The sequence below is a fragment of the Aptenodytes patagonicus genome, chromosome W (assembly GCF_965638725.1).
Source record: "Aptenodytes patagonicus chromosome W, bAptPat1.pri.cur, whole genome shotgun sequence".
Classification (NCBI taxonomy): domain Eukaryota; kingdom Metazoa; phylum Chordata; class Aves; order Sphenisciformes; family Spheniscidae; genus Aptenodytes; species Aptenodytes patagonicus.
The window spans coordinates 45,136,814-45,161,782 of record NC_134981.1 but is presented as its reverse complement, the minus strand read 5'-3'; the positions used below and the strand labels follow the sequence as shown (position 1 = coordinate 45,161,782).

The window sequence follows — 24,969 nt, the reverse complement described above, 5'->3', positions numbered from 1 at the left end:
CCAAAGTCTAGATGATCTTTTTTGGAAACATCCTCATGTTCTACAGACTCTGAAGATTTACTGGTTACTATTTCAAAAGGCTCTTTGCCAGCATCACCCTCACTTTTGTCATTACTCCATAATTCTCTGGTAAATTTATCATGGTCTGGCTGTCTTTGAAAGTTATCATAGTCTTTCTTCAATCGAGACCTTGAAAATAATGACACACAACAACTAACTTTACTGAGGAACAATACTCAATTTTTTCATGCTTTTATTTGTAAGTTTCTCCCCTGTTGTGGTTTAACCTCAGTTGGCAACTGAGCACCACACAGCCGCTCACTCACTCTCCCCTGACCCCCCCCCGGTGGGATGGGGGAGAGAATTGGAAGAGTAGAAGTGAGAAAAACTTGTGGGTTGAGATAAAAACAGTTTAATAATTGAAATAAAATAATAATAGCAATAATAATAATGTAGTAATAATAATAATAATACACAAAGCAAGTGATGCACAGTGCAATTGCTCACCACCCGCCGACCGATGCCCAGCCAGTCCCCGAGCAGCGGCCCCCCCGGCCAGCTTTCCCCAGTTTATGTACTGCGCATGACGTCACATGGTATGGAATAGCCCTTTGGCCAGTTTGGCTGTGCCCCCTCCCAGCTTCTTGTGCACCTCCAGCCTTCTCAGTCGGTAGAGCATGGGAAGCTGAAAAGTCCTTGGCTAGTGTAAGCATTACCTAGCAACAACTAAAACATCGGTGCGTTATCAACTTTGTTCTCATCCTAAATCCAAAACACAGCACTGTACCAGCTACTAGGAAGGAAATTAACGCTATCCCTGCCGAAACCAGGACATCCCCAAAAAAATTTCAAATAGAAACGATAGCCTACAATAATCTATGCCCTTTAAAAATGTGCAGGGTAGCTATATTCAAGTCTCTCAAAGTCTTCCCTCACTGAAATGAAATTCTATCCTCTTAAGTCCTTTAACAATAAGCAACAAGACTGAGTAAAATTTGACCCATCACTACTTTCCTGTCTCCATTTCCTGCTTTCCACCTTACACTATGATAATTAATACCCTAATCAATACAGGTACATCTGTAACAAATCTACAAATCTATTCTTTCCTCTGAAGGCAGCTTCATCTAGAAAAATAAGCAATTCTTGCTTTCAGGAATGCATCATGTCTTTGGTGCAGTTAGATGACCATAATGTTCCTTTTTTCAGTAAAACACCTTCCTCATTTTTCAGCCACTAAAATAGCTGCCACTCACTTCCAGAAGCTCATATTCCATTAGGAATGTGCAGAAGATAGAAGTACATAGGTACTTCACTCCATTTGAACACTCTTGTGAAATAATATCCACCATGACACGATGTGGGGGTGAAAAGCGGCACGGACTCCGGCAGACACGGCAACCAAAGACCTTTATTGCTTTTTGTTAGCATCTTTTATAGCAAGCAGAAGTGTACACGCGCTACCTGCAGCTTGCAGATAGGTTATAGCCTTGTGTTCACGCGCATCTATGCTCTAGCAGATTGGCCCGTTCTTCCTGATCATGCGAAATGCCTTCATGGTCTTTATCTTGTTTTTCTCCTTCCAGCTGCACATTCCTTTCTCCGTTGTTTTCTGCTTAAGTGCCTTGTCATGCCAGGTGGTACAGTGTTTGCTCATTAAAATCAAACTCAGGAATGTCCGTTAGTGAGATTCCCATCCCCACAACACGATACTTACCTCAATAGTCACACAGTGCTACTTTCTCCCTTGTTCTTTCTTCTATATCATTGCTCAGGTGAGATCTAGTGGTATTTTAGCATATAAATACAGTGAACTACAGAGCTCAGCCAGTGGTAAACATGACATCAGAGAGATTCATTAAGAAAACAGTGAAGAGATGCTAGTAATTAGCAAATTGTCTAGGATAGAATATAGATTCTAGCCTGGACCTAAACTCAGCCACTATGACAGTAAAAATAAGGTTTTGGTACTTCCTTAAATCTTAGAATTATTTAGGGTAGAAGGGACCTCTGGAGGTCTCTAGTCCAACTCCCTGCTCAAAGCAAGTCTAATTAGATCAGGTTGCTCAGGGCTTTGTCCAGTCATGTTTTGAACACCTCTGAGGGTGGATATTCCACAAACTCTCTGGGCCCCTGTTCCAGCGTTTGACTACTCTCATGATGATTGTTTTTCCTTATATCTAATCGGGATTTCCCATGTTCCAACTTGTGTCTGTTGCCTCTTACTCGGTTGGTTTGCACCTCTGAGAAGAGTCTGACTGTCTTCTCTGCATCCTCTGATCAGGCAACAATAAGGTCTCCCCAAGCCTTCTCTTCTCCAGGCCGAACAAATCCAGTCCTCTCAGCTTCTCCTCATATGTTCCAGCCCCCTGACCAGCTTGGTGGCCCTCTGCTGGGCTTGCTCCAGTATGTTTGTGTCTGTCTTGCACTGGGGAGCCCAGAACTGGATGCAGGACTCCAGATGTGGTCTCACAAGTGCCAAATAGAGGGGAAGGATCACTTCCCTGGACCTGCTAGCTACACTGTTACTAGTACAGCCCAGGACACTGTTGACCTCCTTTGCTGCAAGGTCACACTGCTGGTTCACGTTCAACTTGTTGCCCACCAGAACCCCCAGGTCCTTTTCTGCAAAGCTGCTTTTTATCCAGTGGGCCCCCAGTCTGTACTGGTACATAGGGTTATTCCAGCCCAGGTGCAGGACTTGGTACTTGTCCTTGCTGAACTTCTTGAGGTTCCTGTCAGACCATTTCTTCAGCCTGTCCAGACCCCTCTGAATAACAGCTCTGCCCTCCAGCACATTGACCACCCCCTCCCAATTTGGTGTCATTCACAAACTTGCTGAGAATGTGCTCTGAGTCATTATACAGGTCATTAATAAAGACAATCAACAGTGTTGGCCCCAGTATTGATCCCTGAGGGACATCAGTAGTAACCAGCCACCAGTTGGACTTTGTACTGCTGATCATGACACTTAGAGCTCAGCAGTCCTGTCAATTTTCTACACACATTATTGTCCACTTATCCAGTCCATACCTCACCAATTTGGCTCTAAGGATACTATAGGAGACTGTGTCAAAGGCCAGAGGTATGCAACATTCACTGCTCTCCCTTTGTCTACAGAGCCAGTCATCTCATTGTGGAAAGCAATCAAGTTGGTCAGGCATGATTTGCCCTTGGTAAATCCACGATGGCTGTTCCCAGTCACATTCTTGTCCTTCTTATGCCTAGAAATGGCTTCCAGGAGGATTTGCTCCATAACCTTCCCAACAGTTATTAATCTGTCTGGCCTGTAGTTCCCTGGATCCTCCAAGGTGAGTGTGACATTAGCTAAAAGACAACAGTAGCACAAACTTCAAGACGCAGTGGCAACATATGTAGTCTTTAAAGGGCTTTGAATCTGGGTTCTAGTCCTCACCTCATCTTCATTGCTGATATTACCCATCTTAACTAGCTTTAATCCTATCACTGCTACACTGATGTTTGTCTGATGCACATGATCCCAGATATACGCTAATTTACAAAACTAGAAAGACTCTCAAAATAACAATTTAAGAACTAGTTCTCTTATGAGGTTGTTAATGACCAGTTCAGGTAATTTTAGGTAGTACTTAATACCACAGACTGACTTAAAAAGTTGTAAGAAGACTTGGTCCACATTTTTTAATACTGTTTTTCAGGAATTTCTTGATCAAACAAACAGCAATATTAACCACGGCTAGATTATGATATGGCATAGCTTGAGACAAGCATGCTTAGGGATTCTAGAGCATCGTGGGGAAAAAAAACAAGGGTTAAATCTCAAATTTAATTGTAATCAGTAAATCTGTTACAGAAAATGACATTTACCTCTTCAGACTAAAATGCTACTTAGATATCATTTCTATTCTCAAAATATCTTCATTACCATGATTTTAGAAGCCAGCTAAGATATTGACTGATTTTTAAAAGTAAGGAGTTGGATTTTGTTTCAAATTTCTTGTATTATTGTTAAAAAGAGCAGCTAATTACCTGTTTCTTTGAAATGCTTTCATTAGCTTTAGTTCCCATGGTAACAGTTCATTAAGTAGTCGTATCAATGTACTATGTAATTCCTTTACAGCTTGCTTTCGATGGTACCATCTTCCCTGCAACCATAAATAACATTTAGCATTGCATTATATCTGAATCTTATTATACTATAGTAGTCCTACAACAATCTTGGTACACTTACAATGTAGAAAAATAACGACTAGAACAATATTAAGTCTCACAATGTCTATTACCAACCTTCATAAGGCAAACCTAATACTCTACAGTTTGTGTAGTGCAAAGAGATAATATCCTAATTTATAAAAGCAACAGTGCAGAGATGTTTACTTTTTCAGATTGCTCAAAATTAGAAATGAATAGAACCCTGCTAACAATTACATCACATGTTTAAAATTGCTTATATGAGTAACCTTAATATACGTCGTAGACATTTCAGGTCAAGGAAGGCAATCAAATATGCAAAGCTTCAAAAGTTAATATTAAAAAGATATTTCTATTAAAAATTGTATAACTATTTCATTTAATGTATAAGTGATATAATTTATATAGACCCTTACAAAAACAATGGTTGGTATCATTTTCAGGATTCCCTACACACACACTTTGCATTACACTTTGCTCATCCAGAATTCTAGATAAAGTTCTTAAAAGGAAAAGTTCTATAAATTGGCCATTTATAAAGTAACAGACTATGGAGTAAGGAACACATTGCAGCTGTAAAAACCTTTAGTTTTTTAACTCAATCTTGCAATTAAAAACTGTTTTCTTTTCCAAACTGAAATTTAGTATGTATAAACGTCCATAAAGAATTCTTGTTTTGTTAAAACTGGAAAGGCTGAGGATAAAAAACATTGGGAAAAAAATGAGTAATGTGCATGCACAGCACACAGTTTTCCTCACTATTCATTTAAATAGTTGCTGTCGGGGCCCTGAGGGAACCAACAGGCTCTGTACCCTCCCCCTGGCCCTGCTCCTTGGGGTTTGGCTGCCTCTGCTCAAGGGCAGCTCTGATATGGTGCAGCCATGTAACTTGGGATCAGACTTCTGGGAAAACCACTAATGTGTGAGAAAGAGCTGGGAGGTGCCTTGGTGGGGACCTCCCCCTTTTGCTCAGGGCTGCATTTAAGCTCAGGCCCTCACCCTTGGGTCTTGCCTGAGCTATGCTGTAGGTGTGCTGAGCCCAGCAGCATACCTTACTAACCCCAACCTGTCTTGACCTCGGCCCTGCCTCATCACTCTGAATTTGCCTGACCATAACTGGACTGTGGTTGACCCTGATTACCATTACTGGACCTGCTCTGCTCTTCTTCCTCAGGTGCAGTGGAAGTGCACCCTGTTGGTGAGGGCACTGCCCCTGCCTTGCTGTCACCCTCAGCTCCCAGCTTCCACCTACATTTGCAGAGCAGCTATTCTTGCTGCTTCCTGACAGGCAACATGCAATATAAAAAAAAAAATAAATAAATCACAGTGAATATAATGCTGTGAAACACATCTTTTTACATTCTTAAACACGTATGCCTTATAAATATTTGTTCTAAAAACTTTATTATCAAGTCACTCACAAAAATGAGAGAACATGTATATATGGGCAGCTACACAACCAGATAATGTACATTATAATGCTTCTGTCACTATACCAATTCAGTGCATTTTTACTTCACTGATGATTTTAACAACGTCTCTGACAAGACAGGAGACAGCATGGTTCTGCAGCAGAAAAAGAAGCAAGGCTTAGGAACCTTAGCTTTTGGTAAAGCTCTGTTCTTTAATAGCTATCTGTATTTCAGCATGCACAGAAATTTAGGGCAGGAAAAGCTGATCCAGGCCTGACATGGCAGCCTTTCAGCAGTCTGCAACAGTGCTCTCCGTGACTAGTGGAACAAATTCCTTTCTACCTGTTCCTAGCAGGTCTGCCCACTGTACTGTACAATGTCAAGCTGCATGCTTATTTGAGGACTTGAACCACTGTTTATTTTTATGAATAATCATTTAGATGTTACAGAACAGAATTAATGGCTATTCATTCATTCTTTAATTAAAGTTACAAACCCCAAAGTTTTTATATGGAAAATGGTACCAGATTACCATACAATGTTTGATGTTGAAAACAGAAGTCAGGAAATTGTCTTGTAATATCCCCCCATTTGTGGCCTGGTCATAGTGCACGTGTGGACATACTGAAGATAAACTTCCATCAAGTACTGTTTTAGAAAATAGCCTACTTGTATATTGTAGCCTAATTAGGCATTTGATATTGCTTATTAGTGTCAATAGTCAACAGAATTAGCTGTGAATGTGTAAAACAAAATTAACGATGCAGATTTACTTTCCTCTTAAAGATCACGTATAACATTTCATAGAAAGTTGTAGAAGGATGAGTTGATATACTGCATAATATTAGTGGAATGTATCATATCAAAAATCAAAATAGCCAAAATAAACAATGTGATTATATGACCAATCAATGAACCCCTACAATAGAAGAAGACTGTGAGGAGCTAGGCAAGGGCTATGTCATAGCTCATGAAGGTCAGGGAAGAAGGTAGGGAGTGACTGGCCACAGCTGTTGTAAAGGAAGATGAACTTTCAACACAAAGGGGACCAGAGGGTGGCCTTTGTTCTAGCTAAACACTACATCAGTTGAGTGGGTCAACTGGGGTAAACTAGGTCAACCAGTTGAGCAAATCAACTGGTTATATCAGTTCAATGAAACAGATGGCTGTGTGTTCATCCCTGAGTTAATATAAAGAATGCAAATATATGTCTTCCTTAGCCAGACCAACATGGGGGGGTATATGCGTGGCTCAGCTCAAAATAGAGTATAAAAACAGAACAATGAACAAAAAGAACTTTGAAGGGAGCAACAGGCTTGAGCTGGTTTCAACCCACATATTGCTTCCTGGCGACTGGGAACACCCAGCATCATGAAAGTGAGCATAATATAGAGACCGGTAATGAGAATCACGTTTGTGATTCAGCTGTATATTGCAATTGGTATACTCTTGTATCGCGATTTCAGTACGTTTCTGTGCTTTCAGTACTCTGCTAAATCAAAATCCCATGAAACATCAAATAACTTCAAATAAGTACATTTGGTATTAAAAATTAAATTCTACATGTGAGGAATATCTAAAAGAACCTGGTCAGAGATTACCTGGTCAGATTGGAATCTTATATTTAGCAAAGAATAGGATGAATGAAAACAAGATAGAAAAAAAAAACCTCATGAAAATTAACTGGAGAGTAAAAAGGAGAAGCTGATAAAGCTGAAGAGACTTATTTACCTGTAAATAAGGCAGTCTGATTTATATAGGGAAAAATTGAATATGAACTAGATATGGCCACCGAATAAACTATGAAGAAACAATTGTTTCATGGGCTGAATAGACACAGGTAGAAGCTTTAGTCAAGAACAGACTTCAAGACTTCATTATATTAATTATCACTTCAGGGAAGAACAAAATTATCACAGGTCACATTTCTCCTCCTTTAAAGAGTCCAATACTCTTTGACCAGGTTCTTCTAGATATTCCACATGATGAGGGTTTAATGTTTGATATCAAATTTACTTATTTGAAGGTGTTTGACATTGCATGGGACTTTGATTTAGCTGAGTGATACAGAAATACACTGAAATCACAACACAAACACAATATAGCAATTGTGATATACAGTTGGATCACAATACAAACATGATTCCCATTACCATTCTCTTTATGCTCACCATCATGATGCTGGGCATCCCCAGTCTCTGGGAAGGAATACATGGGTTGAAGCCAACTCAAGCCCATTGCTCTCTTCAAAATTAATTTTGTTGGCTGTTCAGTTTTTATACTCTATGTTAGGCTGAGCTACATATACACTTCCCACATGTTGGTCTGGCTGGCTCAGGAAGTTACTAATACTTTCTATTGATTATCTTAGGGAAGACCATTTACACAACCAGTTGACCCACTCAACTGATATAGCCACTTATCTAAAACAAAGGCCACCCTTGTTGTAGATTCTGTCCACGTCAGGACTCACTTTTTGAAGTTCTTCAGGGTAAAACGTTCCCTTGATTGCTTTGTGATTGTAGTCTATTAAGCGGTATATGGGTATCTATCCCCTTCTCACAGTTTCAGCTACTATGAAAATTTCATCCCTGAATGTCTGCTCATAACTTTTCTCAAATCTCCCTTTTGTTCTAGACACTCTGACCTGATCTCCCTTTTTGAGCAGAGGCACAGATTCTTTAATTTTAATCACATGCCTGTATACAGTTTTCCAAACTCCAGCAGAGTTTAAAGGGTTCATGCCCACAGGCTTGGCTCTGATATAAGAAAGAAATTTTTTACAATAACAATCAATCACTGGAACAACCTCCCCAGGGACATGGTAGAGTCCCCATCACTGTAGGTTTTCAAGATGCAATTGGACAGGGTGCTAGATAATCTCACCTAGGCTCCCTTTCTCACAAAAGATTGGACCAGATGATCTTTCAAGGTCCCTTCCAACCTGGGCTGTTCTATGACAGTTCTGTGGAAGCTATGGTTATAGCTCTTTAAAAGGTCTGATAACACATCAACGTAGCAACAAGCGTTGCGTGCTGTAAAATATCTCCACATCTTGGTTTTGAGCATCCTGTTCAAATGCTCTATGACAGTCTTTTACTTCATTATTAGCAACAAAATGATAAGCATTATACTGCTTTTACAGCTTGTTTAAAAATTTTTTCTCCCATCAGTCTGTAATGTCTGAGGTACATACCCCCTGATAAAAACAGTTTCAAAAGCCCCAGCTATTTCAGAACCTGTTTTGCCTTTTCAATCAATGGCCCAAGCATACTTGGATAATATGTCTAGCACCATTAAGATGTACTTAACACCATCATTGTGTTTGGAAAACCGTCACATATCCACCAACTGTGTCTGCTATTGAGCATCCACCTCTGCCACAATCACCTTTTTTCTTTTAAAGTGCTTTCTTGCTGACTTGTGTAAACTGTAAGCATTCTGGTTTGCAAGCCAGGTTGCCACTTGGCTTCTGTTCAGATTGGCAATTTGCCTTTAGCAGCTTCAGAAAGAGGATTTACAGCCCCAAAGCTTCCCACCTCCCCAGGAGCATACTAGATGCCTTTTAACAGAAGTGGAGGCGTAGACATGTCTGCTAACGTGCTGCTGCTATACAAATGTAAAGAAATCAAACATCAGACAATTTCACTCATGGACAGAGAAATTTATTAACAGGGTATGAGGAGTGCTGGCCGCTGGCCAGGCTTCTCCGGCCTTTTTCCTTCCCCCCTCCCCCCGCCAAACACCGCTATCCCTTCTATGCCTATTCTCCTTTCTTTGACAATTGTAGGCCCAGACAGGAACATAAACAGTGCACAGCATGCTTCTGTCTTCTTCCTCCACAGTCAGTCTGATACCGAAATACTAAGGAGGCATACGGTTTTCTTTGTCGAAGCGAAGTAGCTAAATGTTCTGCAGACTGGACATTCCATAGATAAAAGGAATCCTTGAAGCTCTGTGTACAGGGGTGGAATGGATAAGGAAGTTATGCTGAAATCAGCTACTGCAACTAGGTGAAAAGACTGAGTTCAACTAGCGGACACAGTGAGGAAGACTATCGACGACCACCAGAGGACCCTGGAAGACCACCAATGAACATAAGAGCGCATGCGTTAGAGACTTTTACATATGTTAATGAGTTCCAAGAAATAACATGAATATGCTAATCATTTCTCGGAAAAATCTAATGAATATGTATATTCTGATTGTACATAACTCCCATAGTTGAGCAGCCTGGCGCGCACACTAGGTGGAGCGATCCCCTGTGCGCCCGGCGCCGCAATAAAGAATGCCTGCTTTCTAAAACTCCAAATTGAGTCTTAGAGAGTTTTTCGTCTGCCGACTTACGGTAACAGTTTTGGCACCCCAGATGGGACACTGCTCTTGAGCCTCGACGGATCCTGGGATCGCGGAACCTCAGCCGGCACCGAGGGATTCTCGGAGAGGACTTCTCCCGATCCCCGGACCGAAGAGCCCCTGAGCGAAGAACACTGCTTTGTGAGTAATAAGGCATTCTTTATGGAAATTTTGGAAGGGGTTAGAGTCCCCGCTCAAAGGGGTTAGAGTCCCCGCTACCTGCCCGTCAGACGCAGCGAAAGCTCCGCAGGGTTGGGTATAAGACCCGGGCTAGGGGTTAGAGTCCCCGTTTGGAAGGGGTTAGAGTCCCCGCTCAAAATAAACATCAAGAGCAACCGCGGTAACAATTATTGTAAATACTTGTCTATTATTGTAAGTATTTGTTTCATATAGTAATTAGTTATTTGTATTATTGTTGCTGTACAAAAGGCTCGTCTGTGTGTGATTCTATTATTGTAAGTATTTGTTTGTAGTTATTTGTATTGTTGTACGAAAGACTTGTTTGTGTGCGTGATTCCCTGTATATAAAATGGGCGCTGGATCATCTGCTGGATCATCCACTGGTGGGGGAATTTTAAAGAAATCACCTTTGGGTTGTATTTTAAAGCATTGGAAACAAATTGCAGGATCCTCTGGTGGGGTCGCAAAAAGGGATGATCTAATTAAGTATTGTAATCAATGGTGGCCACTATACAAACTAGAAGATGGAGAAAAGTGGCCAAAGAATGGTACTCTGAATTATAATACTCTGTTACAACTAATGCCTTTTCTAAGGAGAGAAGGAAAACGGGATGAGGTATTGAATGCTGATATGTTCTTTACATTAAGGCAGCATTCTGAGTGGCAAAAGGAGTGTGGAATTAATTTGGCCCCAACTGATCCTCTGGTATTGGCATTGGAAAAGGAGAAATGAGAGAAAGAAAAAGGGAGAGGGTTAAAGAGGTGTTGTTCGGCATGCAGTATTGGACAGAGATGTTTGAAGTTGACCCAGAATGAGCAGGAAGAGGATTTAGGGATGTTAGTGGCTCCAGGGTTGAGGCAGAGGCCTCAGAACCATGAACTTGAGCCCTTTGGGGCAGAGGGTGGATTGGACGATGAGCCCGAGAGAGACGCTGCAGGGGCCACGCTGGTGGCAAGGAGAACTCGTGACCGACAGGGAACCACACTGCAAGCTCCGTTGAGAGAAGCAGTAGGGAACGATGGTCCGGTTATCGTGAAAGTGCCTTTTTCAACTGTAGATCTAAATAACTGGAAAGCAGCTGCCGGTAGTTATAGGGATGATTCTGATCGAGTGGCTAATACTTTTGAAATGATGATAAAAACTCAGGATCCAGATTGGAAAGATATTAAAGTTATCATGCAAGTATTGTTTGATAGTACAGAGAGGGAGATGATTCGTAAAATGACAGGGACCCAGGTTGAAGCCCAAATAGCGGCAGGGACATTACAAGGACAATTGGAACATCATTTTCCCCTCAGCAGATCCTGGCTGGGACCCTAATGATAATGGGCAGAAATTGTTATTAACGCAGTATCAGAGGTGGGTTCTGTTTGGTATAAGAAATGCTATACCAAAAGCGATAAATTGGTCAAAATTATATGAGAATTAAGCAGGACAGAAAGGAGTCTCCCACCGATTTCCTAAATAAATTGAAAGAAGCTGCTCGGAAGTATACCACTCTGGATCCTGAATCAGAGGAAGGGAAGAATCAGTTAGCAACTTTGTTTATCGGGCAGTCTGCTGATGATATCTGAAGAAAGCTGCAGAAGTTACAAGGAGCAGATGCCAGGGACCCGGGAAAATTGTTGGATGTGGCTTGGGTGGTTTATAGGAACAGAGAACAGCAGAAAGAAAAGGGAAATGCTAGACTAATTGTGGTACTAGGAGGAACTTATGGACCTCGAGAAGGACCCAGGGGAGGATTTAGAGGCGGTTATCGAGGAAGAGGACATGGTAGAGGATTCCCAAGGTCCCCAATAGGAGAGAGACAGTGTGTTTATTGTAAAAGAAAGGGACACTGGAAATGGGAGTGCCCATTATTGCAGAAATTGGGGGAACAAGACACTCCTGTGTTAGCTGTAGAGGCGAGAGACTGAAAGAGACCGGAGGAATCTTCCCCAGCAGAACCTCTGGTTAAAATTAAGCTGGGGGAAGATGAAACTGAAATAGAATGTTTAGTCGATACAGGGGCCACCTATTCGGTTTTGAACACAAAGAAACATGAGTTAGGATATGATACTATGAGAATTATTGGTGCGACAGGAAAGTCAGAGACACGACCTTTCTTTAAACCCTTAAAATTGGAAAACAATGGGTAACGCATCAGTTTTTGTATCTACCAGGTGCACCAAAACCTTTAATAGGCCGAGATTTATTAGAAAAATTAGAAGCTGAAATAAAATTCAAAAATGGAGAAGTAGAAGTGTCAATGCCAGAATCTAAATTTGTCCAAGCCTCAATATTGTTATTGCAGGAAATTGAGCAGGTGGAAAGAAAAATCCCAGCTGAAGTTGAGGATGCAGTGATTCCTGTCGTCTGGGCAGGAGAAATACCCGGAAAATCAAAGAGGGCTGAACCCGTAAGGATAGACCTTATACCAAGATCAGCACCAGTAAGACTGAAACAGTATCCCTTTTATATCCCTATTATACAGAAGTTTTTGGAATATGGGTTATTAAGAGAATGTGAATCTAAGTATAATACTCCGATTTTACCTGTTAAGAAAGCTGACGGGAAATCTTATAGGTTAGTCCAGGACCTGAGGGCAGCGAATCAAATTGTCCAGGATATACACCCAGTGGTAGCAAACCCGTACACACTATTAATTGCTCTCACTGAAGATCAGGGGTGGTTTACAGTCCTAGATTTAAAAGATGCCTTTTTCTGCATCCCACTTGACTCCGGAAGTCAGGAATTGTTTGCCTTTGAGTGGGAAAACCCTGAGACGGGAAGAAGGACTCAGTATACCTGGACAGTATTACCACAAGGATTCAAAAATAGTCCAACGATTTTTGGAAATCAACTAGCAAAAGAGTTAGAATTATGGAGGCAAAATAATAGAAATGGAGCAATGTTACAATATGTTGACGACATACTATTAGCTGGGAACTCCCGAGAAGAATGCTTGGAACTGACAATTAGTTTATTAAACTTCCTCGGACTCAGCGGTTATCGAGTGTCAAAAGGGAAGGCTCAAATTGCAAAGGAAACTCTAACATATTTAGGCTTTGAAATTCTGAAAGGACAGAGACAGTTAAGCAATGAAAGGAAAGAAGCTATTTGTCAACTTCCAGAACCTTGAAACGTTCATGAATTGAGAACCTTTCTAGGAATGGTGGGATGGTGTCGCTTGTGGATTGCTAGTTACAGACTGACGGTAAAACCCTTGTATGAGTTACTGAAATCATCGAAAGGTCCCCTGCAATGGACAAACGAAAGTCGGAATGCATATATTCAACTTAAAAGGGCCTTGATGAAAGCCCCAGCCTTAGGGCTGCCTAATTTAGAAAAGCCTTTTGAACTGTTCACTTATGAAAGGCAAGCAGTGGCCTTAGGTGTTTTAACCCAGCGTTTGGGAGAATGTAGACGAGCAGTGGCATATTTTTCCAAGCAATTGGATCCAGTGAGCCAGGGATGGCCCGGATGTTTAAGAGCAGTGGCTGCAACGGTACTGTTAATACAAGAGGCTCGGAAGCTCACCATGGGACAAAAAATAACTGTTTATGTTCCACACATGGTAACCACAGTATTGGACCAAAAGGGTGGACATTGGTTGTCTCCTCGTAGAATGCTAAAATATCAAGTGGTACTAATAGAACCAGATGATGTGACCTTAAAGACTACTGCCATAATTAATCCTGCCATGTTCCTCTCAGCTCGACAAGAAGAAGGTAAACTTGAACATAACTGCCTGCAAACCATTGAAGAAGTCTATTCAAGCAGGCCCGACTTGAAGGACGTTCCCTTGCAGAATCCAGATTGGGAACTATACATGGACGGCAGCAGCTTTATGAAAGAAGGAAAGCGAGTATCAGGGTATGCAGTTACCACTGTCGAGATGGTGGTAAAGGCACAAGCATTGCCCACTAAAACATCTGCCCAAAAGGCTGAATTGATTGCCCTCACTCGGGCTTTGCAGTTAAGTAAAGACAAGCGCGTGAATATTTGGACTGACTCGAAATATGCTTTTGGAATAGTGCATGCGCATGAAGCGATCTGGAAAGAAAGAGGACTATTGTCCGCACAAGGGGCAGAGGTGAAACATAAGGAAGAAATTTTGAGTTTATTAGAAAGTATAAAAGCCCCTGCTGCTGTAGCTATTATGCGTTGTTAAACTCATCAGTCAGGACGAACCACTCAAGAGCAAGGAAATAAACTGGCTGATTTAGCTGCAAAGCAGGCTGCAGAAAAAGGCATAGAGGAGAAAGTGCTAGCTATAGTGGCAGAGAAGAGAATTTCCCTCCAGAAAAACCCTATTTATGATAAGCAAGATTTAAAATTAATCGAGACTTTACAAGCAGAAAGGCGAGAGGATGGATGGGCAGTTACACCTACAGGTCTAGTAGTCATACCTCATTCCCTCATGAATAATTTAGTAAAGGAGGAACACAACGCTGTGCACTGGGGAACTGAAAATTTGTTAAAATATTTGCAGAAGTCGGTTATTAGCAGGAACATGGTGGAAGTTATTAAATCGGTCACACGAAGATGTGAAATATGCTGTAGGAATAATCCAAAAACACAGAATAAAGTTCAATTTGGAAAAACCGCTGAAGGACAGGCACCTGGGAATATTGGCAAATAGATTTTACCGAATTGCCAAGAAAAGGAGGGCTAAAGTATTTGTTGGTCCTCATGGATACATATACAGGTTGGCCTGAGGCCTTTCCATGTCGCACCAATAAGGCGAAAGATGTAGTAAAAATATTGTTGAAAGAAATAATTCCAAGATTTGGAGTACCTCTAGGGATGTCATCAGATAGAGGTCCACATTTTATAGCCAAAGTAATTACTGAAATAAGCAGATTATTAGATATTAATTGGAACTTACATACCCCTTATAGGCCTCAATCTAGTGGTAAAGTAGAGAGAATGAATTACACCCTTAAGACTCAGTTAAGCAAGATATGTCAGGAAACCTCAATGAATTGGACACAAGCTTTGCCTCTGGCTTTGTTAAGAATTAGAGTCCAACCACGAGGTAGGCAACATCTCAGCCCGTACGAGTTGATGTACGGACGACCGTACCAAATACCTGGACTGCCAGGAGACATGCGAATACAAGGGGAAAGTGATGCAAGAAATTACTTAATTGCCCTCGGGAAAGTTTTACGAGAACTAAATAGATATGTGATTTTAAATGAATCTCTAGGTCTTGATTCCCCAGCGCATCCATTCCAGCCTGGAGATTGGGTATACATCAAATCTTGGACTTCTGAACCGCTACAAGAGAAATGGAAAGGACCATTTCAAATCCTGTTAACTACACATACAGCAATTATAAGAGAAGGAGAAGAGGGCACCTTACCCACTGAAATTCGAAAGGTAATCTGGGACAATGCAACTAAATTTGAAAAGGAATTCCAATCTTGGTGGTATTTAGTTAATTTCACTTAGTTAATTTCACTTATGACCCTATCAACAATAAGGCCACAGCTTTTGTTTTAACAATTCACAATGCTTCAGTATACACCATATACCCAATTATTGCATTAGGATTAAATCACAATGGAGCTATACTCTATCCTCTAGAACATAGAGTATGGGCCCAACAAAATGGAAACAAATGGCAAACTGTTTATGTTAGCACATGCGTTGTACGGGAACAACAAGGATTTATTTGTGAAAGTAACACCATCAAAGCCCAAGACATTTGTCTCGACACTGAGCAAAATGTTTGCCACTTTGAAATACATCCCAATGAAACACCTGAAACTGTACTCGTATATATTGGAAAAGGATGTGTTTGTATGAGAACCCTTTGTGACTTTATCTTTGTAGATGAAGTCACTGTAGATACAAGCAACCGCTCAAATATGTGTTTGTAACTTTACTAACTCTAATTTCAATATGTTTGCTGCTTATAATTATACTGTACATAAAGGTTTGGTACATGATGAGACAAATAACCCGGCTTAGCATATGCTATTAATATACTCTGCTCTTTGTGCACTGTCCCATTTATCATTGAACTTTGTTAACTCTCTCTTAATGAAATGAGGATTGCAGCTTGCTAGCTACAAATCCTCAAAAGAAAAGGAGGGATTGATACCAAAATACTAAGGAGACATACGGTTTTCTTTGTCGAAGCAAAGTAGCTAAATGTTCTGCAGACTGGACATTCCATAGATAAAAGGAATCCTTGAAGCTCTGTGTACAGGGGTGGAATGGATAAGGAAGTTATGCTGAAATCAGCTACTGCAACTAGGTGAAAAGACTGAGTTCAACTAGCGGACACAGTGAGGAAGACTATCGACGACCACCAGAGGACCCTGGAAGACCACCAATGAACATAAGAGCGCATGCGTTAGAGACTTTTACATATGTTAATGAGTTCCAAGAAATAACATGAATATGCTAATCATTTCTCGGAAAAATCTAATGAATATGTATATTCTGATTGTACATAACTCCCATAGTTGAGCAGCTTGGCGCGCACACTAGGTGGAGCGATCCCCTGTGCGCCCAGCGCCGCAATAAAGAATGCCTGCTTTCTAAAACTCCAAATTGAGTCTTAGAGAGTTTTTCATCTGCCGACTTACGGTAACAAGTCAGCCAGAGATTTTTAAAACATTCTATAAAGTCATCATCGACCTAGAGGATAAGGAAACACATGTAGTGTAAGCTTTCACCTCATATTGGTCTTATAGGTAGCTGTAAGCTCCCCCACAGCTGTGGGCAAAGGGGGCTTCCCCCAGTTCCACCACCCACCTTTCTCTGTGTGAAACTTACCTTGAAATATAGTTTCCAATTCACAGGCCCATTGGCTGGTTCTTCTGGTCTCAGGAAGCCCTTTGGGGCTTTTCCTTATTGTCCCCACATACGTGTTCCTCTGAAGTAGTTTTTTTTCCATCTAGTTTTCCATTTTCAAGGCCAGTGTTGCCTGTTTCTTGCAGCACAGCATGAAGCCCAAAGACTGCCCCAGTTAATACTGCATGGTCATCCTGGTGGTCCTGTGTGGACCTCTCTTTCCAGCTCACAGGATTCATCTCTTCTTTGCATGGAGTGGAGGTTGCACAGAGGGGCCCTTGGTGGGCCTCCGATTATGGATCTGTAGCAGTTGGGCATGTTTTGACTTGTTCATCCACCCACACCCCCCCACTTTTGATCTCCTGTGAAGGTGTGCTCTCCCACCCAACCTGACCTTTGTCTCCTGTAACCCTGCTCAAGCAATAACTACCAGGGGCGGTCGTTAATGGATGCTGATAGTGATAGCTGGATCCATTTGAAGTAGATTCAGGAGCCAGATAACAACACAATAACCAAGGGCTATTGTGAGAAATACACCCACCTAACCACAGCTATCAGTATGCAAATATGACTATGAGTCATCTTACCCCTATAAATAGTGAGCAGCCCAAGAGCCCTTTGAGCGCTCCTGCATGGCAGCGGGCTGCACAGCAGGATCTCCCCTTGAGTAGGGACGCCTCTCAAGTTTACTCCTTGAGGTTGAGAGATTCCTTGCCGGAACAGATCCTCAGTAAGTGACTAATAGCATGCTAAACTTTGAAATCTTAGCTAAGTGATATAAAGGATTGATTGCATATATATAATCCTTTAGACATAAACCGTTGACCAAGTCTGGGACTAGGATTGGATCCAGCCGCACCTAGACTCCTCTCTGAGGAGGAGTTTGGAAAGCAAGGGGGTCCTTTCTGAACCTCATGGCTCAACGGGAGGGTCTCCCTGACAGTTTTGTCTGACCCTGTCCTCTATGCAGTAAATAATCAAGTGTACCTTGCCATCAAATCTTGTTAAACCACTGTTGCATTTACCATTGAAACCTCACTGTTTTCTATCAATAAAGTGTATTGTTGCTTCTCTCTTACGAGTGAAGTGCAGTCTCGCTCCATCCATGACAACTCCACACCCCAAATATGTTTTGGCTTGCTCCGAGATCACGAGTATGATGGTATCAAAAACTGGTAGCCACCTAATCACAGAGCAGTACGAAAATATGGCAGGGGGGGTAATGATTTCGTCAAAAATGGTGGCCTCTGTATGTAGTGCGAGGGGGCTTCCTTTTCTAATATACTTCCAGGTTGTCATGGGCAAAACAGACTCGTCATGGGGAATTTAGCTTAATTTATTGCCAATTAACATAAACATTTCATTACTGATTTGGGTATTGAAAAACAAAGATAAACACTTATAAACACTTAGGGAAAACACCTTTCCTCACCCTTTCCCAGGCTCTACTTCACTCCAGCCACCTCTCCTCCCCCTTCCAAGTCTCCATTCCCCCTGTTATTGCCACAGAATACACTCATTCCCTTTGGCAAAGTGACAGGAGGCACAAGAGGTTGGGTTTAGTGCATAGTGGTTTCTGTTGCTCCTTATTCCTTACTCTTTTCTTCCGCTTCTCCTTCTGTCTTACTTATTTCCTCTGCTCCAACATGGGTTCCATGGGCTGCAGTCCCTTCAGGAAAGTACTTGCTCTGGCATGGGCTTATCCACGGGCCACTGCCACACCCCCACACACACCCTGCTACCAAAACCTTGCCATTTATACCCCAATACACAAGTAAACTGGAAGGGGTGGCTGGTCCTGCCAGTGTGAAAACTGCCAGGGCAGTGTGAAAACACGAGGTATGCCATTTTATAAAATGGCAGCCCCTCAGGAGCAAAAGGAGTTAGAGTAAACAGACTATGTGACCAGAAGAGGGTAGGGACTTCCAGGGTAAGCAGGACATGTGACTATCAGTAGCAGGCATGGCTTCTGCTGGAAGTTGAGGGCATGGCACCTACCACTTCTTATCTTGGATACCAATTGTCCTAAAACAACTATGAGGTGATCCAATATATGCTAGGAAAATTTTTTCCATCAATCTTTGATCTAGAACCAGAAAGGACATCTTTCCTGGACTATCTAATTGAATAGGAAAAAGCCAAATATAATTGCTTGCAAAAGAGGATGCATCAGGAATCATGTTAAATGACATGAGAGTGTCAATGCATGAGAACATTTGATCAGCACTGCATAAGCAAACGTGAGAACTCTACCCCATCATTACTTGGTTAAGCAGAATCTGGCTTCAAGAAAGAATATCCACATGATTAATAGGAGTGAATTAACTCTAAGATACTGCCACTAGCCACATTCTATTTGGGCAATGCAAAAACATTGATATGTAGTTATCAATTTTGCTTATGACAACATTGTGAATTGAGCACTATATATGAAGAGATGATGAAAATAAATATAACTTTTCCAGACATTAACCTTATGGGACTCCATGCAATTACTGATGAGACAAAGTCTTCTGTTGACAAGTCTCAGCAAATAACTGGAATAGATTTATATCCATACAAGAGTTTTCTTTTTTGTCACATACCGATTTCTTTTTCATGTCCTCCAGATGCGTGAGTTCATTCTCAATCTTTGTGATTAATTCCCTGAGCTCATCAAGATTAGTGCAAATAAGCTAAAAAAAAAAAAAACAAAACAAAGAAAACACACAAAAAACCCACATAAATACTTCAAACACTTGATAATGTGACATTTGGAGAAAAACACCCATACACACACAATTACTTTTAAAAAAAAATAATCTATAAGATACATTTGTTATTCTAGGCCACCATTTGTTTTTTTATTTTCTTATAGCAATTTATACATAAATGCACAAAAATATCCAGGACTTCTTGAAAGCAAATTCATTAGAAGGTAATTCAGTCTTCAGATGTAACATATATCTCTGCCTGTCAGTTTCCATTTCAAAACATAAGCATTTTCTAAAAGGAAATAGCGCAGTGAATACTACAAGCTAGAAAACTTGTCCTAAGTATAACAATGACTCTGAGCAGCTTTGAGTACCAAGCAATTCCTTGGTGAATCAAAGCACACTAGGCCTTGTGCTACACTGTGGAAGTAAGGAACTAATGCAATTACACTTAGTACAACTTCTCTTACTTTGACAGAATTGCATATGGTTTCAATGGGTAATCCAGCAAGGTAACCTAATAAATTCAGCCATTTTCATAAAATATGGTTTTAACAGAAGTACTGTAATCACATTGTACTAATGTCCTCCTATTTGAATCTTTAGAAAACGTCTTGCTTCATAACATTCCCTTTCAGAATACACGTTTTCTTGACCAAATTTCTGCACAAAGTTGCCTTAACATTTTGATTTACAATAATTTATGACCATAATAGACTTTTAAACTACAAACTAGAAAGCTATTATCTTTCAGGTTGTTGCATGGTAAGACTTACATCTCTGTGTATATATATGGGGTAGGGGGGAAGATTCAACAAAATAACTGAAACATCAATATTTTTCCAAAAGCTAACTTTGAGAAGATAACCCCTTATCCAGGTTAGTCATTCATTTAAAGATATGCTATATCAAAAAATATTCAAAGTTCATCTTCAGGCTTTTCATTAATACTGAAAACATTGGAATCTTTTAGTGAAGTCAAACACAAATAGAACACAAAACCCAAAATGTCATTAACATATACCTGCTACTTTTTGTTTCTTTTAAAATTCATTAAATCATGACAATATATTTTGACTTCAATAACACATTGAGTTTTAAGTTTGAACAAATTCAAACAAATAAACCAAAACCCCAGAGGAGTAACTGTTATGTTTCATCATTAAAATATAGGACAGATACTTTTAGTAAGATATCAAACTTTAAGAAACTGCAAAAATGCAGTTACAATTTTTCATAGTTTGTGTACATTTCAGAGGGTTAGGAAAATATAGCAACTCAAACTAAGTGCCTACATTTATGAAGTAAAGTTTTAAATAATTATGCTATTGCTATGAGTAACTATTAGATTCTATATACACAGGACATACCTCTAATATTAAAACTCCAAACCTTCTTAATGAACCACATAAATGCTAACTAGATTACACTCAATGGTTCACACTCTTTTGGGAAAAAAAGAAAGCCCACAAACTGTGATACTATACCATTGTTATTTTACAAGAGTGTACAAGTTTAGAAAGTCAAGCACTTTGAAAAAAAGAAGTAATGATATAATTTTAACTGAATCATAAGGTATACAGCCAAATGAGTTATAGTCATGTACAGCCAATCTTAAACCTGGCTTTTTCTTTTCCTCCTCCCACATGACCCCAGATTAATTCAATGTACCATGGATTGAGGATGAATCAGAAGTATAAAGCAAAAAAAGGATATTGTCCATAGAATTCTTGCATCAGTTGCTGCAGAGTTAGAAATAGAGTGAACTGAGTAAGGAAAGAGATAGCCAGGAGGGGAATGATGATCTCATGCCTGAGTCAACTGAAATACTGGCTCTACCTTTGGCTCTATGACAGAGCTCTTATGTGATAATCCAACAACCTGTGAAGACTTTGGTTTCTCATTTTTTGAGTGTCTCACTTCAGACATTAGGATCTCATTTGCAAAATTGCTGAGCACATACCAACACATCATCAGCACATACCATCATGAATGAGAAATGCAACTCGAATACATTGATCCTAACTTTTGAACCTACTATCTGTGCACCTCAATTCCCTCACTGATAAAACAGAAGCTCAACTTAGAAGAGCTATTGTCAAATACATCAAAAATACCTGAAGCACTTTGATATTGTACTGAAAACCACCTTGAAGAAATTCATATCATATGCATATGTAGCTATATGTGTACATAATATATAAGGGAAAGGGGAAAGACTAAGAAAGCATTTATTACCAAACATGAATGTATTTTATTTGCATGAAAAAAATGAGTATCCTTTCTCTATAGCAGTATAGTTATTGTAATATCTTTAAAACACTGCTAGCTAAGTAACAATAAACTTGGGACTCAGTTTTTCTAAAAAAGGACACAATAGTTAACTTGTAAACTCATGATTTGTCACCTGTCAGATCATTTGCATTTTCAGAATGTTAAAAATATGATTTCTGTTTTCATGTGTTCTTATTCTGTAAGGACAGTTTAATTTGCATCTACAAACTTTTTTCCTTCTGTGAGCTAAGGATTGAGATGACAAAGAAGTAAGGGAGTTTTATTCACTGATTTGTGTGTTTATTGTTTTGTTCCTGACATTAAAACTATGAAAGAGAGCAGAGAAAATGGGTCATGTTTCCTCAAACAGTTCTTTAACGCGGCATTCTCACTGTTAGGATTTATTAGTACATTTACCTCTTGAATATGATTATTAATATTTTAATATAATATATAATTTGGATATACTATTATATTGAAAATATTTTAAAAGTTAATACTAATTTATTTAGCTTTAAAGTTTGGTTGTTTTGATTTGAAGTACTAGGATCTATTCTTATAAAATGAATAATGCATCAGAGGTGTATGTGCATTAAGGATCTACACAGTGTGAGGATGTTAGTAGACTGCATGTACATAAAGAAATTTACATTCTTCAAAAAGTTGGGGGTGTGTGTGTAGTTTTTTTTATTAAAAAAACCTGATGTCCATGTATGAATAGTAATAATCTTATGGTTATTAAAAACACTTCCCTTTGCATATCGCACATCAAGCATAGACTTGAGGTGCCTCACCAAATGATTAAAAAATGTATCATAAGCATTTACATAATTTTATTAAGTTTGGCCATCATGTATGTGAATTAGAGAGCATCAAGAAAGGACACTACACTGCAGTATCTAAAAGTTTCAGTAGTATTCCCACTCAATTTAATATTCACAAGTGCTTGAAAAATAGTCCTAATCTTCTACCCTGCCTGTCCTATTCAAATCAATGATTAAGTCATCCCCTAGTAAAGCTGCACTACTGGTATTGACAGATCTTAGCCTGATCAAACAGTGCCCAGATTATTGTTATACATTTTAGTTATCCTACAGTTTACACAGGTTAGAAAAAAAAAAGTTGGGCTAAGCTTTCGATACTATTTTAGACAGACTATGCCTTGTAGGATAGTTGTTTTTTGGGTTTTTTTTAAAAGCAACAGTTTAATAATGCAGAACAGGATTTATAATTATTTAATAGTGAACATGCATGCAGGGAATGTGCCAAAAAAAATTTACACATTTTTAACATTTTGCATACTTTCTGGACTTGCCAAGAGCAATTTTAGCCCCTAACATTAGAATGTAGGCAAAAGTCAATGCACATTAGGATGTGGGCCCTTATTTAGCATCAGCCACTACTAAGGGATTTTAATCTCTAGAAGTTCTACTAGCCCCACCTGGAACACTACATCATCATGGACAAAACTGATTCAGTTTGAGGGTTTTGCAGGATAACTGCAATTTAGTGAGGCTTTACTGCTCACAGGTTCTTTTCTTAACATAAGGAATATGAAAAGATATAACCATAGGAGAGCTCCAACTCAAGCAAACATGTATGGATGAATTGTGACTTATAGCTGAAGTACTAACTAAAATACTTCTGCTATAGCATCATAAAAACCACATTATAATTAGCACTCTCTTGGTGCTCTCTGGTCTAAAGTTCACATACAGCTAAGAGGTAATAGGTAAAAACAAGAGGAGTCCGCAAGTCTAAAGTTTTTTTCCTCCAAGTCCTTTACCTGATTAAGCTATATCTCATCAATTCAAATATCAATGTCACACTCATGTAAAACCCAAGTAATATCCATGAAAACTACATATTTAGTAGCATCTACAGTATTAATTACAAGCATCTCTTAGTTTTTCAAGCTCTGTGCTTTAACTGATGCATTATAGTGTTGCACAATACTAGTTAAGATAAGCTACACATAATAAAAATGCTAACACACCTTTCTATCAACAAAAAGTAAAATTCACATTTGAAAGTGTTATTAGATTAAAATTTTCAATCTGCTTAGCTGCAATTGGAAAAGTGAGATTCACCTTTAACTATAATTTCTGTGGTCTCAGTCAACCACTTTAAAACATTCAGATTTCGAGTACTTAAAAAATGAAATAATTTACCTGAAATTCTGGTACAGTAGACTTTGCAACAGCTTTTCTCTTCTTCTTGATTGCTTTTTTAGATATTGATTTTTTTCCTTGTAAGATTAAAAGAGAAAAGCTTTATAATGCTGTTTCTTGCCCTTCATTAATAAAACAATTACATACAGCCTTGAAAGTTACATTATAATTAATAGATGGCTGTCGTGGTTTAATCTCAGTCAGCAACTAAGCACCACGCAGCCGCTCGCTCACTCCCCCCCACCCGGTGGGATGGGGGAGAGAATTGGAAGAGCACAAGTGAGAAAAACTCATGGGTTGAGATAAAAACAGTTTAATAATTGAAATAAAATGATAATAATAATAATACACAAAGCAAGTGATGCACAGTACAATTGCTCACCATCCGCCGACCGAGGCCCAGCCAGTCCCCGAGCAGCGGCCCCCCCACCCAGCTTTCCCCAGTTTATGTACTGAGCATGATGTCCCATGGTATGGAATGTCCCTTTGGCCAGTTTGGCTGTGCCCCCTCCCAGCTTCTTGTGCACCCCCAGCCTTCTCAGTCGGTAGAGCATGGGAAGCTGAAAAGTCCTTGGCTAGTGTAAGCATTACCTAGCAACAACTAAAACATGGGTGCGTTATCAACTTTGTTCTCATCCTAAATCCAAAACACTGTACCAGCTACTAGAAAGGAAATTAACTCTGTCCCTGCCGAAACCAGGACAATGGCTGATAACAAATCACATAAGCATGATGAATCAGAAACAGACTTAACCAAATAAAACATTAAACTATGCATTTGCATCTGCAAATAGCAGCTCCCCTCTTTCCAAGAACAACCCCACTACAACCCCCCAAAATTAATACAATTATTGTAACATTACGTTAATTCGTAGAAAAAAAAATGCTACTGTTCTGAGAGGAGCAAACTCTAGAACTTACTC

The 24,969-nt window shown here is 39.8% G+C and overlaps 1 protein-coding gene across 1 annotated transcript in view; it reads right to left on the bottom strand.

Moving 5' to 3' along the window:
- The window catches only part of LOC143172260 (putative bromodomain-containing protein 10), a 45,303-nt gene that overhangs the window by 4,169 nt on the left and 16,165 nt on the right, over window positions 1–24,969 (bottom strand). Inside the window, exons 4-7 of the mRNA XM_076361483.1 lie at window positions 24,047–24,123; window positions 19,494–19,583; window positions 4,009–4,124; window positions 2–189 (exon numbers count right to left, since the gene is read on the bottom strand). Of these exons, the coding sequence (XP_076217598.1) occupies window positions 2–189; window positions 4,009–4,124; window positions 19,494–19,583; window positions 24,047–24,123 (471 nt within the window). The remainder of the gene's footprint in view (window position 1; window positions 190–4,008; window positions 4,125–19,493; window positions 19,584–24,046; window positions 24,124–24,969) is intronic.